The sequence below is a fragment of the Myotis daubentonii genome, chromosome 5 (assembly GCF_963259705.1).
Source record: "Myotis daubentonii chromosome 5, mMyoDau2.1, whole genome shotgun sequence".
Lineage (NCBI taxonomy): Eukaryota > Metazoa > Chordata > Mammalia > Chiroptera > Vespertilionidae > Myotis > Myotis daubentonii.
In genome coordinates, this window is record NC_081844.1 from 76,759,116 (window position 1) to 76,775,466 (window position 16,351).

General features: G+C 51.8%; 1 protein-coding gene and 1 long non-coding RNA gene across 9 annotated transcripts in view; one reads left to right on the forward strand and one right to left on the reverse strand.

Moving 5' to 3' along the window:
- Window positions 1-2,031, forward strand: LOC132235636 (uncharacterized). Its single transcript, XR_009453067.1, has 2 exons — window positions 1-139; window positions 1,751-2,031. It is a non-coding gene; the product is annotated as an uncharacterized LOC132235636 (long non-coding RNA).
- The window catches only part of SEPTIN8 (septin 8), a 27,152-nt gene continuing 12,515 nt past the window's right edge, over window positions 1,715-16,351 (reverse strand). For 2 of the 8 annotated variants that reach the window (XM_059698361.1, XM_059698358.1), the window contains exons 3-10: window positions 15,166-15,361; window positions 14,705-14,891; window positions 13,398-13,559; window positions 12,788-12,884; window positions 12,417-12,585; window positions 12,071-12,203; window positions 11,772-11,962; window positions 1,715-3,031 (exon numbers count right to left, since the gene is read on the reverse strand). In XM_059698361.1, coding sequence (XP_059554344.1) covers window positions 2,866-3,031; window positions 11,772-11,962; window positions 12,071-12,203; window positions 12,417-12,585; window positions 12,788-12,884; window positions 13,398-13,559; window positions 14,705-14,891; window positions 15,166-15,361 — 1,301 coding nt within the window. In that variant the 3' untranslated portion in view covers window positions 1,715-2,865. Of the gene's footprint in view, window positions 3,032-6,662; window positions 9,584-11,767; window positions 11,963-12,070; window positions 12,204-12,416; window positions 12,586-12,787; window positions 12,885-13,397; window positions 13,560-14,704; window positions 14,892-15,165; window positions 15,362-16,351 lie in introns of those variants that run through there. The other 6 variants (XM_059698360.1, XM_059698359.1, XM_059698364.1 and 3 more) reach the window with 6 other exon arrangements.

Here is a 16,351-nt window from a genome sequence, read left to right on the forward strand (position 1 = left end):
TCACCATCACCTGCTGGAGACTCGCTGCAATGGTCAGTGAAGAAGAGGAGGTACGCACCCTGGAGTCCACTCTGGACCGCGCTTGGAGGCCTCAGGGTGTAACACTGGGGCACTCAAGTTTCCTGTGTACTTGGGAGTGGTGGGCATTTTGCTTTTGTTTTAAATATATTTTATTGATTACAGAGAGGGAAACGTCAGTGATGAGAGAGAATTATTGATCGGCTTTTCCTGCAGGCCCCACACTGGGGATGGAGCCTGCAACCCCAGGCATATGCCCTGACCAGGAATCGAACTGTGACTTCCTGGTTCATAGGTCGGTGCTCAACCACTGAGCCACACCAGCTGGGCAATGGTGGACATTTTGAAAAAGTTATTAACTCCCCATGATATCTGCTGTCCTTTTTTAAAAAAATATTTTATTTATTTATTTTTAGGTGCCCTCGACGGGAATCGAACGGGTGACCTTTTGGTGCACAGAACGATGCTCAATCAACCGAGCCACACTGGCCAGGGCTCCCCTGTCCTTCTTAGGCTTGTCAGACTCTGGGAGCCCACAAATGGAGAATCAGAACAGCTGCATCTCCTGGCCCCACAAACCTGAGCTCCTGGCAAATAGATCTTGCCTCATTGGTTGATCCAGATGCCACCTCCCACTAAGCAGAGGCTTCTGCTGTTGAGCTAAGAAAATGGCCTCACAAACCATGTGGCCTAATGTCCACGCCTGGACACTACATCTCAGAAAGGTGCTTGAGACTATAAGATGTGGCTGTGCCCATGAAACTGGTCCTCAGGGACTCTTGGACCCCTTCTGGAGAGGGGCTGGGGTGGAGGAGAAGCCTCCACAAGACCTCCAGGCTTGCTTCACTTCTACGTTCCACTGTGGCTTCTCTCAGGAGAAGATCCTCTCCCAGTGCCCCTCCCAGACCTCCCTCCCTCCCTCCCCTTTGGGTATACTGGCACCACTGCCACTTCCACCGGGTCTCCCTTAGCTGATCTCAGGGTCTGAGGGGATAGAAGTCACTTGTGTCCAGTTCCAAACCTTCAATGAAAATACTTTTAATTTTTGTTTAATGTAATTTATGCCCCCAAAAGTTACTTTGCCCAACTAAAAATCAAGTAAGTGACCTTTAAAAGAAAGATTTCTAAAGGTTATAGTAATACTTTATCTAAAAAAGCAGAACCAAGTCTTTAATGTACTTGGTACTTGAATGTTTACATAGAGACAAGCCTTATTAGTCCGGGGGGGGGGGGGGGGGGATCAAAGTCTTTCCAAAACTGAACTGCCTTAAAACAAGGCTAAGGGGAATGTGTTTGCAGCTCTGGTGTTGCCAAAACTGAGGCTGTCTGGTGCAAACCACGGAACGCAAAAGCCTACTTTTTCTCTCTACCACAAGCAATCCTGGTAGGGCTCAGGAACAGGCCCCGGAGAGCTTTGGGTGAGTTCCTACCGCCGAACAGAGAAGATGGCATAGCCCCCGTCTCCAAAGCACCTTTGGGTGTGAGCTGAAGTGCAGGTGGGACTCAAAAGCTGTTTGCAGAGGGTGACCATGTGATATTCACTACACGTTGTAACAGCTACCGAGGGACTGGACAATCTAGATCTGGGTTGGGTTTTCCCTCAGAAGTATTTTCTGTCAGGTCACTTGAAGACAGTGCTATTAGGCTCACGGATGTCCAGCCCCATGGATAAGAAAACAAAAGCTACCATGCCGTGTTACAGGGCTTTGGCCTCTTTATTGTCTTTTTACAGTTAATTCCACACGTAAAGGACTTCATCGAGTACTGTGGCTCTGACTATACCCCAAGTGAGGTGCTAAGGATGGAGCTGGCTATTTTGGACAAACTGCACTGGGATCTCTGTATTGGGACGCCGCTGGACTTCTTGAACATCGTGAGTACAGGGAGTTTGCAGAGTTTACCCTAGACTCCTCTGTGCCTTTGGAACAGCTCACAACAAAGGACGGCCAAGCACATGCGTGCACACGTCCTTGCACATGCACCACAAAAAGGTGACCCACAAGGCTCATGACACATGGAGCAGTGAAAATGTATCTTAAATCCAACACGGTTCCACCAGACTTCCACTTCTAAAGGACGTTAGAGTAACTTTACAAAGAGTTTTAGACGGCACTATTATGGTGAGTTTCTCTTAAATACACATTGCAAAAATATTTAACTTTCCATTCTATGAATACTGTACATAAAAAGCTGTCTGCTCTTGTTACACTTTACACACATTCACTTAGCTGTCTTGATTCACCTACACACAATCCTTATTGAGGCTTTAGACCATATTGATCTGGCACTTAAAAATATCCTATTAGTCGGTATTTGTGTTAGTTAGGGAGTGATGGTCATCTTCAAGGATATGATTCTGTTAGTAAGGCAAAATTATGCAGTGTGGAAATGTCATGGGGTTTTGGTTGGTTATGAGGCATGAAGATTATATCACCAAGGGCTGTTTCATTATGAAAACTGGCCACTGTTGCCAAGTTGCAGTTTCTTCTCATTATCAGGCAGATACACGTAACTTTTCTGCTACTTTTCAGCATCGAAACATTGTTATCTGGGTACTTTGGGCCTCTTAAGGCCACGTGAGAAAGCAGACTGCCTTTTCTCTCCAAGGTTGAAACTCAGCTTGACCACAGAATGGGCATGAAGCCTCGAGCCCCTTGTGGGGCCGTGAACGGAAGTGAAAGGGACTGGGCAACATTTGATGCTCCCTGATGAAAATTTTAAGTTGTTTGCACTTTTGGTCATTGATATATGAAAAGTATGGGGTTTTCTGTTCTAACATTAAAAACCACAATCTCCAGTTCCACGCCTGGTGGTCGTGGGCTGGCCCCACGTGGTGGAGCTGCTGCCTCAGAGGAATCCTTCCCTCCACGTCGCGTCCCTGACCAAGCAGCTGCAGCACTGCATGGCGGGCCACCAACTGCTGCAGTTCAAGGGCTCCACACTGGCCTTGGTCATCATCACCTTAGAGTTGGAGAGGCTCATGCCCGACTGGTGTGCTCCTATATCTGATCTGCTAAAGAAAGCACAGGTAGACATCAACTTTGCGCCCAGACCAAGCTCTCAGTTTTGTTCCCTGAGCTGCCACGCTGTCTCCAAAAGGGGACCCATGGCCCTGCTTGGCCCTCGGCCCAAGAGGCTCTGGCCATGACGACTCTGTGAAGAGTCTGCCGGAGGGCGGGGCTCTCCGCACTCGCATGCCGCCTGGACGTGGGTATGGAATACATGTTCTCCTCACTGGGCCAGTCGGTGGGTTTCTCTGACGGTGAGAAAAGCTTTATCTCGGTGGCAGCCCTTGTAGCCAAGAGGAGGCGGGCCGTGGTGTCCAGTTCAGAAGGAAGCAACCCAGAGCTTAATACTGAGGAGTGTACATTTCAGACCGCTCACCATCTGTATGAGTCTATGATCCCAGGCACTGGCGGGCGGGGGGGGGGGGGGGGCGTCAGAATCTCTCAGGATGGACAGAGTAGGGTGGAATGCATAGTTAGACTCATGACAGTTTTACTGGGGTTGGAGATGGGTGTCCCTGAGGTGGTAAGGTTAATGTGCTGAGGTTTTGTGATTGGACCCCTTTCTGAAATTGCTCCCTGCTAACATCTGGACGCTCACCGCTCATTCCTTAGACTGTAAAGTGGTTCCGCCCCAAGATGACCACTCTGTTTTAATTACAGGTCGGCACTGAGCAGTTTGTCCACTGCAGGATATTGGTAAAGCTGCAGCTGACAGGTGTTTAGTCCTCCTCCCACACAGACAACCTTTCCTTTCACCTGCCGGCCTGCGCTCCTACCCCAGTGCCCTTCAGAGCGTAATGGCAACCTCTGTTGGCCGCCTCTGAATTCTAGGCTGTATGGATTTTGTAACAAGAAAGGGAACAAGTCCTAGAAGAACAACTGAGAAAAAAGTTCCTGGGTCCTTAGAAGAAAATAAAGGGAAAAAAGGTTGGGGTCACTAGAGATAAGGACCTTCTCCCAGGGAGAATGAATGAGCGCTTATGCTGCAGCTTGGTTTTCCTTCCCCAGCAAAGGCTGGTATCAGCCCCAAGCGAGCTGGAGTATGAAGCCAGAGCAAGGCCTTGCTCAGGGCTGAAGGGCTGGGCTGGTTGTTTTCCGTTTGAGGGCCAGGCTGGTTTTGACTGATCAGGTTTTGCTGCTCTACCCCCCAGAGCTGGCCAGGTCCTTCCGGCCTCCCAGGCTCATAGCAAGCACATGTGCAGCACCTCAAGCCCCAGCCAGCCTGCCTGCCACTGCAAAAATAGGACAGTCCCTCCAGATACAGTTACCCTGATTTGGCCATGACTTATGTCTTCTCTTCCCAAGGACTGTATTATAAAGTACGCTTTGTTTAACGTACGATAATTTGATCAAGCTTTAAGAATATTTGCCCTTACTCTTAAGCAATGTCGTTGATCGGCATAACTAGAGAAATTTTTATGCTGAAGAACATTACAAGGTGTGACCCCTGTGATGGGAGGTGCAGCTCCAAGAGCTTTTGTTGAGATGAGCAGGTTCTGAGGCCGAGCCTGCTCCAACCACAGTGCTGCCGGAAGGAGGAAGAGGAGGAGGAGGAGGTGATTGGCATGGCTGTGAGGGAGACGCCAGCTGCCTCTCTGAAGCTGGGACACTATAGAGCCATTTTTTAAGCAGTGGAGTCCAGCTGGCAGAGATGCCAGCTGGAGCTGTGTAAGTAGTGTTGGGATGTGAATGACTGAGCCACACATTTAGAGGTGGTTTGTGAAGTCTTTCCAATGTGAACAGTTTTTGTAAATGTGCTAAGCCATGGGGTGTATGACCTGCTACTGGGTGCAAAGTGGTCAAGGCCCAGATAGTCTATAATAGTTGTCTGCACTGTAGTCAGTACCAATCCTGACCTTTTCTTGAAGAAATGTGCTTGTTGGAGCTTTTGTTAAAATAAACTTTAAGTCCTTGCAACCCTGTCTGAATATTTTACATATAGTGGGTACCATGCACTTAGACTTGCTAGAGTCAGGCACAGTTGGAATACCATCTCCTGGGCCCCATCAATAATTGTCCTCAGCACAGATGGAGATGCCAGGAGCAGCATGTAGCTCATGGTCACAACTCTCATCAGTGGCCAGGACTGCCCTCTGCCTCCTTTCCTCCACTGTCAGTGGGCACCGCAGTGGGTGGAGTGGGGCTCACCATGAGCGCCCACACCAGCTCAGGTTACCTTTGACTTTGGGGAACTGGTGGGAGGTATCTGGACCTCTTAGATGGGTAGCTCTGGATGTAAGCTGAGTCCCTAGAGTGAATCCAACTCTGAATTTCAAAAGAGAAGGTAGATCTGTGAAGCCCAGTATTTGGCTAAAGGACAGCCTTGTGGCTCCATCTTTCTGTAAATAAAATTCCTCTTCTTTGGGGAAGCAAACTTCTGTATTGCCTAAGTACCATTTGTAAGTTAAAAAAATTTTTTTGATGCTATTCAATATTGAGCTGGGGTCCCATCTACTCTCCTCTAACATTTCCTTCTTTTCTTTCTCTCCCTCTTTTTTTTTTTTTTTTTTTTTGAATTAGGAACTCATATTCCACCTCAGATCAGAGATTGGGAATCATTGTGGCGGGAGAAATATGGACACAATCCATCTTCCTTTTTCCATCCAACACAGAAGGACTGTGGCTGCAGAAAATGGAGAGGGGAGAAGGCTCAGGCAGGCTAAGGGAAGTGCAGGGTTGGTGGGCATCATGTACCTATCTTAAACTTGTCCAAATATTTCTTCCCTCTAATGGGTGAGCCGAGTTGTACAGTGCTGTCCCCTTCACCAACAAGGCCCTTCTCCCCTGGCTTCGAGGAGAATCTGTCACTCAAATCTCGGTGAAGACTTTCCTCCCTGCTCCTTGCCTCCCCGGGGGTGGAGTTGAGCTGTACCTTCATTAGGGGTGTCTGCATACCAGTCTCCCTGCTGGGCTGTCAGCTCCCCAGACTTTAGTCCCAACCTCCTCATTTTGGTCTTCACAGAGATTAGTCTAGTGCCCAACAGAGAAAACTCAACAAATGGACCCATGCGCTTGTCATCACTTCCTTCAACCACAAAACTACCTTCCTTAACCAAATACCTGCCTGCCTACCGCGGCATCCCACCTCTACAAAACCATCTCAGGCCCATCCACCCACACTCAGACTGAACACTTTCATACTGGCTGCATTTCCACTGTTCTCCCAGCATTCATAAGGTTGCCAAAGAGCAGCTACAGCTCACGAATTAAGGGTATAGGTTACCAATACTCCAATCCCAATACCTCCAAGTTACTAGCTGTGTGACCTTGGGTAATTAATTAACCTCTCTGTGCTTAGGTATGAAATGGGGGAAATGGTACTTAGTCATAAAATTATAAGTTTAGAGGGATTAAGGCATGTAATGTACTTTGGAGCAACGCCTGGCACACAATAAGAACTCAGGTATTAGTGGTCCCATGTCAAGCCTCTTCCACAAGGGTGTAAACTCTTCAAGGGCAGGGTTTGCCTTCTTCGTGTCCTGCATAATCCCTGTAATTCCTATAGAAGCTGATCCACCCCACAAAGTTCACAGAAAAGACAAGCTGTATTTTACCACAGTGGTAGCAGATTAATAGGCTAGAAAACTTGTTAAATCAGAAAAGCTACAGCCCAAAAAAGACACCACAAAAAAAAACTCAAAATAAATGCAAAATTTAATGGGGGGAGAAAACAAGTACAAAGTGAATGGAAAGGAACAAAACAGTCAATGAATGAAGGAGTAAATGAATTTGACAAGGGGAGCGTTTTAGAAAAGCATGTTAACGTAACAGACTAGGAAGCCACACTTCCCTCAGGCCCCTTATCCAGTAATATGAGCCCCACTTAACAGGGAACCCACACAGAGACATGAAAACATCCATGCAGTCAGTCTGCACCATTACAAACCACCTAGGCTCCAGTTCCCCATAACTGGGGTGACCATACTTCCCGGTTTGCCTGAGATAGTTGTGGCTTACGCCTGTTGAGCTGGAATAATTAACAGCATCTCCTTTCACTCTGGAACCTCTCAGTTTGGACAATAAATTATATGGTGATTCTACCCCAAACCAACTTGATTCTTGAAAGACAAATGCCAGCATGATCCCACTGACAGCCCAAATAATGCCAATCAATGATACTGAGAAACAAGAGGAGAGGGAAACAGACTCTGCGGGCAGGGGCCACATTCCATGAGGGGCAGCCAGTTAAATAATGGCAAGTTTTAAACTCACCTTGTGCACCCAGAATTAATTTGGTCTCAGCTAATGATGACAAAATTCCAAACACACAGCGCAGGGAAAGAAGTGTAGTGAGGTTCGCCAAAGCTAATGAAACCTGTGGAGGCAGCTCAGACCCCAGGAAGTGCAATTGGAACCAGCCACCATCTGGCCTCCCAGCGTGCCCCGGGAGTGGCCCGCCAGCCATGGTGGATGGGTGGCAGAATCTGCCCACTCGAGTCTCCACATGGGCTCATGAACCAGGAGTCCTCATTTCTTATAAAACCAGTGAATCCACTGGGTCACCAAGCCTCTTCCTCAGAAATATATTAGCTGACAGCGGCTATATCTTCAGGTCATACTTCTGCCCAAGTTATACTTTCACATGACTCCAAAGACAAGCCACATCTGCCTTAGATATGCTGACCTTGCCTGTTTGGATACCCACATGATCACAACCAGAGGTGGATGTCCTGGGAGGCTAATGAAGCCCAGTCCTCAAGGCCCCGTACCTAATTGTGTATTCATGTTCTTCTTGAAGAAGGCTTCTCCAATAGTTCCGGTTCCTACCCCTTCAAAATCTGGATCCACCATGGTCATGGCATAACACTGGGAGAACTTACACTTTGAGCATCAATAACACCTGCTCTGCTCCTGGCACGTGGAGCCCCTCAGGTGCAAAGGCTGCCTTTTTCTGGCCATGCCTCAGTGGACACAGGTGGCTCACCCCTCCTCCCCACTCTGAATGGAGCACCATCTCAGAAGGGCAGGAGGAAGCCAAGACATGGTCCTGCAAATCAATAAAGCAGGCAATGGGGGGCTCAGGGGGAGGAAGAGGACATGAAAAACAAACTATCAAACCCCAAATCAATCAGCACGGCTGCCGAAGCTTCCAGCCCGGGAGTGCACTAGGCTGTGATGTCCTCGAGAGGTGGGCTGCGTGTTACTCTGGAGCCCGTGCCCAGCACAGTGCTTCATCAACATTCAACAGAATCCTTCCCTCCTTTCATTCATTTCTTGTCTCCCATTTTATCAGCCATATTGTCAACCCTGATCCTCTGGGTGGCTTGCCAACCAACAGGAACATAGAAGAATCAATGATGCTAGTACTTTCTTAAAGCAACCCCCTTAAGAATGCAGCTGAAAGGGAAAAGCTCTTTGCTGGTAGTTTTTTCTTAAATTGTCCACAGACATCAGACACCTTCATCTTTTGCCCTGTGACTCAGCCAGGAAAAAAGGAAAGAAGGACCTTGAGATAAAAACCTCTTCCCGGCTGAGCACTTTGTGTCTTAGGAACACGCAGGACTGGTTTGGGAGTCTTAGTCCGAATAAAAAACACTTAACACACACGGAGTTGGTCCCTGTTTACAGGTAGCACCTCAGGGGCACGGACAAGGGCTTGGGCTGCTTTTCCATTTACATTCACAGTGAACACTCTGGACGTGGTCCTGTTCATGTTCCGCTTTCATCCGTAAAGAAATTCCAAACACCGTCATTACAGGATGTTTATTACCACCTCTCCCTATATATTATAGGGATACTTTTACATAAAAAAAGGCTGAGATATTTTTAGTTTTTAAAAATCGGGGTATCTGTGTTACGTATGAAAATAATGGGAGAGGATATTATTTGTCTTTACACTTGTGACAAAATAAAAATTTAGAAGTGTTTTAAAAGTTGTTATTGAAATTAAACTCTAGGTTAGAAAAATTAAAACAAAGTGAATCGGGCAAATTTTTGCAGCATGTATACCACACCACACGGCCACACCTAAGGCACCACATGAGTTGCCATCTTGACGCTGAACAATTAGGCCGAGCATCGCCGGTGGGGGCCTTCGCTAGAGCGGCACATAACTGCTCCGTCAAGGAATAGTGACACTGTAAATGGAAGACCAGCCACTGGCTCTGAAAAAAATAAACCTCGTCAGTTTGGGATTCCAGCATTCGTATGGCTTTGTCATGTTTGCATAGAGAGGGGGGTGGCCTGCCAGGCCCAGACAGCCTGGGGCGGGGGTGGGGACAGAGCAAGGCTGTAAACACTGGAGTCTGTACCGGCTCCCAGTCCGTCCTCACACCATGTTATGGGAGAAGGGTCACAAGGTGTAACTCAAGCAACTTAACACATGAAAGTCTAAAGTCCGCTCTTGACATGTAAGTCTGTGCGTGCGTTAACTGAAAAATAAAAATAAAACAAACAGAACAAAAACAGACACATTAAAAGATACGCAGACGACCAAATCAAACAGAATCAAAAGACAGCAAGATGGACACTGGGAAAGGGCAGTCAGTTTGGCATTTGTCACGAGTAAAGCAGAGAATTCGCTTCAGTTTGTGTAGTCCCAGGCTGAGGGTCAAGATCTGATTGGGAAATAATTTTGCAAAATATGGATTAAAATTTAAAGAATAAATACAACCAATCAAAGCCATTTAACTAAATGGTCATAAGTCCCCCCTCCCTCCCCCACAAAGGCACTCCTGACTCACCCCGCTCCCCTGACCAGGGCGGGAGGGAAGGGTGCTCCCAGCCACCCCACCTATACCACTCCTGGCCTCCATAAGGCCAGCCTGGGAGGAGAGCTTTCTCTCCCAGAGGCCAAACTGACTGAAGCTTTCTGGCATGTCCAGTAAACAGAAAAGACTTGTTTTTCAGGCCCAGGCCACACGGGATAAGCAAGGAGACCTGGCACCAGTGTTCAGCCCCCACCCTGAGAGCTGTGCCGGTCCCATGCAGGCAGCCTGCGCCCACTCACTGGTCCTCGACCCTGACCTGGCCACAGGTCCTTGTCTTCGTTTCTGAGTGGTTTCTCCATCACTTATTTTCTAGGGGGACTCTGCCTGACTTTTCTTTATGGCCTGGGCCACGCTAGCAGGGAGCGGGACAAAGTCACTTTGGGTGTCAGCACCTGAGTCATAGACCTGTGTACCCCCTTCCAGGAAAAAACAGATTTCTGAGCCACTAGCTTGTAATCCACACAGATTCCAATTAACAGAGTCCCCACACCCACCAAGCCAAGAGCTGGACAGGGAATGAGGGCTGCAAGCAAAAGCCAAGCAGAGGGGACATCCATGTGGCTGCGGGGAGTGTGGGGCTGTGTGCTCCCTGGGGCCAGGCAGGGGCTCACTAGTCCCAGCAGTTGGGATGGGACCACCAGTCAGCCGGATGGGGAGACAATGGAAGAGAGGAGGGTCCGTTCCAATGCAGAGAGCAGGCCCTAGGAATGAGAACTAGCACCCAATTCCTAAATGCCTGGCTTTGTCCCCCTCGTCTCCCCCAGGGAGAAACTCTCCCAGTTTCATTTCCTTAGATGTGTCTGTGCTTCTGTGCATGCGTGTCTGGGGATGGGGTGTGTTGGCAGGTATGTGCCTGAGCCTGTGTATGTGATGAGGCAGGAGAGAAAGATAGTGTACGCGTACATGTATGTGTGTTCATGGGGGCGTGTTTTGGGGAATGTAATATAGCTATGCACTGCATGGCCTTCATCATGGGGCTCCACTGCCACCAAGAAAGGAAGGGCCTGGTACACACACTCCCAAACATTTCAGGAGGAAACAGGATACCTGCTTAGTTCCTAGGTTGGCAAGGAAGGAAGGTGCCTGACACAGGCCAGGGGCTGGGAGATGCAGGGATGGGCGAGATCCCCACAGTGTGATGTGGTGGGGGGCACTGAGTGAAGTGAGTGGGGGAGGGAGATCCCCAGGAGCCAGGGCATCTGGGCTCCAGCTGAAAGGGTGGAAACAGGCCATGAAAAAAAAATACCAAGGAAAGGGGACTCCGAGATGCCTGCACCTGGCCAACCTGTTGACTGACTCCTGGAGGCTGGGAAAAGTCCCCTCGCCATCCCCCCTTCTTCTCTCCTGAGTCTTCTCTCAGGAGAAAGACCTCCAGCCTCTACTTGAGGGGCAGCCCCTTCCCCACCCGGGAGCTGCTGTCCTTCCTTCAGCCAGGACGTGATCATGGGGTTCAGGGGGGTCAGTGCCGGCTGGGATCAAGTCTCCGCTGTTCTCAGTCACCACCTGCCAGCCAACAGGGATCCCACGTCCACTGCCTCAGGGACAGGGGTGGGGGAAGGGGAAAGCACCACAGCTGTCCAAGCAGAAACCACGGGAGCTTTTGGAATCTGTCAGGAAATGCTGACCTTCCCAGGCCCTGTCTTCTGGCCTGAAAGACCTGCCCTGAGACCCCCACACACTCTCTGGGGCCACTCCCTGCCTGTGTGGCCCAGCCTTCACCACCCCAGCTCTGTGGAGGCTGCAGGAAAATGAGACGAGGGAGGGAGGGAGGGAGGGAGGGAGGGGAGGAGGGAGAGAGAAAGAGAGACATTTGTGCAAGAGTGCGCAAATACCTGATATCTTGAGATATCAAGATCACGAGTGAAAAAGAAAGGTGAGCAAGTAGGAGGTGAAAGGGCAAGTGAAAATGGGAGGAAAATGGTAAAACAAGCAAGAGTAAGTGAGAATGAAAGTCAGCGTGAAGGAGCAGAGGGAGGGACAGGGTGAGAGCCCAGGAGAGAGCAGGAGCCAGGGCAGCGCAGGGGCCCACACCTACTTCTTCTTGTCCTTGTCCTTCCTCAGCGGCTGCTGCAAGGTGGTGTGCAAGGCCTGAGACTGCAGGGCCTCCACGGCAGCCTTCCTGCGGTTGAAGGTGCTGGTCTCCTCCTCCAGCTCCCGGCGCTTTTCCTCCACCTTGCGTTTCTCCTCCTGGTGGACCCGCTTGAGGTGCTCAAACTTCTCGTGGAGCTGGAGCAGAAGCGGGGAGCCGGGCTTCCATGTGGGCCGGGAAGGTGCCAGGCCCTCCGGCCACCCAGCCAGGCCCGGCCTCACCCCGGAACCCAGCCCAACACTCACCTCCCTTTCCTTTTCCTTCAGCTCCAGCTCTGTCTCCTTCACTTTGTTGACGAACATCTGCCTCATCTCCTCCTCCTTCCTCTGCAGCTCACTCAGGAACTCCTTCCTTTTGGCCTCGTATGTTTCCTGCAGGCTGTGGAGACCCAGAGGAAAGAGACCCAGGGTGGGATTACAGCGGGGTGGGGGCGGCAGAGCCCGAGACGCCGAATCATGTGAGCGCTGGGGGCAAGAGGATGCAGGATCCCGACAGCCTCACACCCTGGCTCACAAGGCCCCAGAAGCAGATGCCAGCACGGCAAGTGTGGCTGAGGCTGGGAAGACAGGTCCGCTGTGTTCAGGACATCACCTGAAGGGCTGGCTGTCCCCATCGCTGTCCTGGAAGCCCATCTCCTCCAACTTGCAGCGCCGGTAGAGCTCGTAGTGCCGACTGTGGGTCTGCTCGCGGAGGTCCTCCATGTTCACCCGGATCAGCATCTCCCGCAGCTTCACAAAGTCGCAGTGATTCTCGTTCTCCACTGCAAGCAGAGGGCACACGGGCGTCAGGCTGGCACGCGGATGGGCACAGGAGGACAGGGCACAGGACAGACTCCAGAGGCAGGACAGGCAACAGGGGGGCACAGGGAGGGCGCAGGACGGGAGGGCTACAGGCAGCAAGCAGGACAGGGGACTAAGTTTGGGCCCCCAGCTGGGGATGTGCTCTCCCCCCACAACACTCACCCTGCACCACTCCCCACGGGTACTGCCGTGCTCGGACCAGCTTGTTCCCCACCTTCACCTCCTCGGTGCTGCCCACCACGGCGAAGGGCAGGTGTGCCTGGAAAGGGGCCCAAGGACATGTGAGCTGAACAAGGTCTGGCCAGATGCTCCCTTTCCGGCTATCTTTTTTATAAATATCCTGGGACCTCCAAACAAGGGACCGGGCTAAACCCACAAACCTCCTTCCTCGTGTTCTAGGGTGTTCTTTCAGCCCTTGGGCTCCCCAGGGGCCATTAGAGCTCCCTCAGAGGGCTGTGGGCCTTGCTCTTCCTTAAGTTCCCAGCCCTGGCATCCTGCCTGCTCACTCCTACAGGTTTCAGGTCCCCACCCTGACTCCCTATCTTGTGAAACTCAACTCTGGGGAAGCCCCAGTACCAGCCCAATACCCAACTCCTCCTGTCCCTTGTCCACAGGACACAGGACTTGGCCAGCTCCCAGATGCCCACCCACCTCTCCTGGAGAAGGAGAGGCTGAAACCCTGGGGAAGAAGTCCCCCAGGGCTGTGTCCGAGATCTGTGCTGCCTGCAGGCCCTCTGGCCCCACAGTCCTGAGGCCCTTGCCCAACACTCACATTCATGACTGCATTAATCTCTGCAACTGCCTCGTCATCAGTGGGAAACTGGTAGATCTGGACCCCATTGCTGACCAACTCGCCCATGATCTTGATCTTGAACTTGTGGAGCTCACTCTTGGAGATGGTGTCAGCCTTGGCAATGATGGGAATAATGTTAACCTGCCAGGATCAGGCGAGAGGGGGCAGCATGTTAGTTATTCCCCGACTGTGGACAGCCCTGCCCAGGCCACAACCCTGGGCAGAGGGCAGGAAGCAAGAGAGATAGAGCTGCTCCATGGGGAGGCCCGGCCTGCACCCAGCCACCTGGGGCCATACTGATGGGTTGTAGCAGCACTTCTTAGAGCCCCTATTCCCCCAAACCCACCCCCAAATTAGTCTCCTGGGCATACTCAGCTTTGACCCAGAGTTCTCTGAAGGTCTTAACGGGCCTGGGACATGATACAAGCAGCGGTGGAGGGCTGAGCTCCCACCTAAGCAGGTAAGATGACCCATCAGCAGTAGCCACAGGAAGACCTCAAAATCTCCAGGGCTACCGTTACCCCATTTTCACAGTGAAAATGAACTCCTGAGATGGGAGGGCAGTCATGTTGCTGACAGTGGACGCCTTCAAGGGCCAAAGCCCTTCCCATCGTCCCCATGAAGCTGCCCTCTTAGTCCTCACTCAATTCTGGGCCTTAACTCTCCTCTCCCGAGTGGGCCCAGGAGACCCAAGGGAAATCCATGGCAGGAAAGACAGGGGAAGTGAAGGGAACAGAGGAACTAGGAGTTGAGAGAGAGGAAATGAGCAGAGAATTGGGATGCTCTGGGGAGAGGGTCAGAGGGTCGAGGACGGAGAGGAGGCCAGTAGCCAGCAGGCTGAGAATAAGAATTCAGCCGGCATATAAGCATAACCAATGGACACAAACACTAGGGGAGTAAGGGCCTGTCCTGGGGGGCAGGAGCGGATGGGGAGAGGTCAATGGGGAGAAAAGGGGACATAGGTAATACTTTCAACAATAAAGAATCTAAATTTAAAAAGAAAAAAAGGAATTCAGTTGGAAGGAAGGGGCTGAGGGCCAGACCTGGGGGACAGAGCTCTGGAGAAAAAACCCAAAGCAGGGTGTGCCCACCGGAGGAGTAGGGACAAAGAGAAAAGAGAGAGGACCGAGTCAAGGGGCTATCTTCTGCAGGCCTCCAAGCAGCAGAGCCCTGGGGACCGTAATGGACAGTCACACTGCAGCCAGCACACCCAACCCCAGCGGAGGACTGTGGAGCCCAGGGAACAAGTTGGGGGGTGGGGGCGGGGGGCCAGTGGTGAAGCACACCTTGCTGTCTAGTTTCTTCATGGTCACCAGATCCAGGGACTTGAGGGAGTGGCCGGTGGGCGTGATAAAGTAGAGGCATACGTGGATCCTCGTGTCATGGTAGTCGAAGAGCGAGCGGCGGATCTTCAGCTCCTCTTGCAGGTAATTTTCAAACTGCGCATCGATGTAGTCGACGATGGGCCTGTAACTACAGACAGCTCCATCACCTAGGAGGCAGGCAGCTGAGCCTCACCGCGGGGGCTTGGATCTCCGTCTGGACCCCTTCTCCTGATTCTTAAAGGGTCCCCAGGACTTTAGCGATTCCCCGACAGGCCCTCCCCTGGCCCCCGTGGAGTGTGGGGCTTGGTTTTTCACATGGGGACAGATGGCAGTGAGGAGTGCTCGGGCAGAGGGTTAGAACCACGGCCAACAAGGGTGGGACAGGGGATGAGGTTGGGGGAGCCGCCCTTCCCGCCTCTTGCCTCTCATCCTTATTGATCTGATCCCCGAAGCCCACAGCATCCACGATGGTCAGCTTGAGGTGCACGTTGCTCTCTTGGAGGTCGTAGGTCTGGGGCCGCAGGCGCACACATTCCTCGTGGTGACTGGCTTCCTCGGTCTCAAAGGTCGTGTTGAAGAGCGTGTTCATCAGTGTGGACTTGCCGATGCCGGTCTCCCCTGGGAGTGGGCGGTGGAGGGGAAGGGAGTTCAGAGGCCGGAACTGGGGCTGCCCCTGGCTGTTGGCTAGGCTGGGTGGGGCTCAGGCATCCCCAGCCTCCACAGAAGAGAAAGGGGCTGGCCTCCCACTGCATCCCTCACTGACCCTGTCCCCAGGAACCATCCCTTCTCCGTGGCCTCAGAAATAATGTGTGGAAGGAAGAGTCATAGGCTGACGTGGACATGACATGTGGCTGTGCGGAATGTAAGATGTTTCCTCGGGGAGGGGGAGAGGCAGAGCCAGGCAGCTGTGACGCTGCTGGACACTGACCTTTGCTGGCCTCAAGGGGACCCAATCACCTGCTCTGCATGCCATCCCTTCCAGAGCCAGGATGGTCCTGGGGCCAGCAGGGCCGGGGTCTGAAGCCCAAGGAGACTTGGTCCGGCTGCTCTGGGCGGCCCCGCACTGTTGGCTTTAAGTGGGGTTGAGGAAAGCTGCTTCCCAAGGGGCACCCACAGCCCGGCAGATGCTAAGGCTTAGGCACCGGAGATCTGGCCGAGCGCTTTGTGCCTCTGGGAGTTCCCATGCCCGGAGGTGCGTGGCCTCCCCCAGAGCCTCCCCGTTTGGGGCTGTACTTGTTCAGATGTGTGTGGGAGCTCTTAGTGCATGATGCTAGGATGGGGGAGAGTCTTGTTCGCCATGGAGTCCTAGACACATAGTGGGAACAAGTCAATGTGTTTTAAGTAAACAAACCACCTAAATCTCTGTGATAAATACTCCGTTTACAAAGCACGTTCACATGCCCAATCCTGTTTACTCTTCAAGGCAACTCTGAGTCAGGCCTGGGCTCCAACTCTGTCCTTGATCGTGGCAGAGGCACCAACCAAAACCTCATTCTGAACCCCCAAAGTGTGACTCTGCCTGGGACGTCCCCTTGCAGCTCAACAGGTGGCCAGGGCAGCAGTGCCCATCTCCCAGAAGGCCCTCGTCTGCCCTCTGTCTGAGGCTGC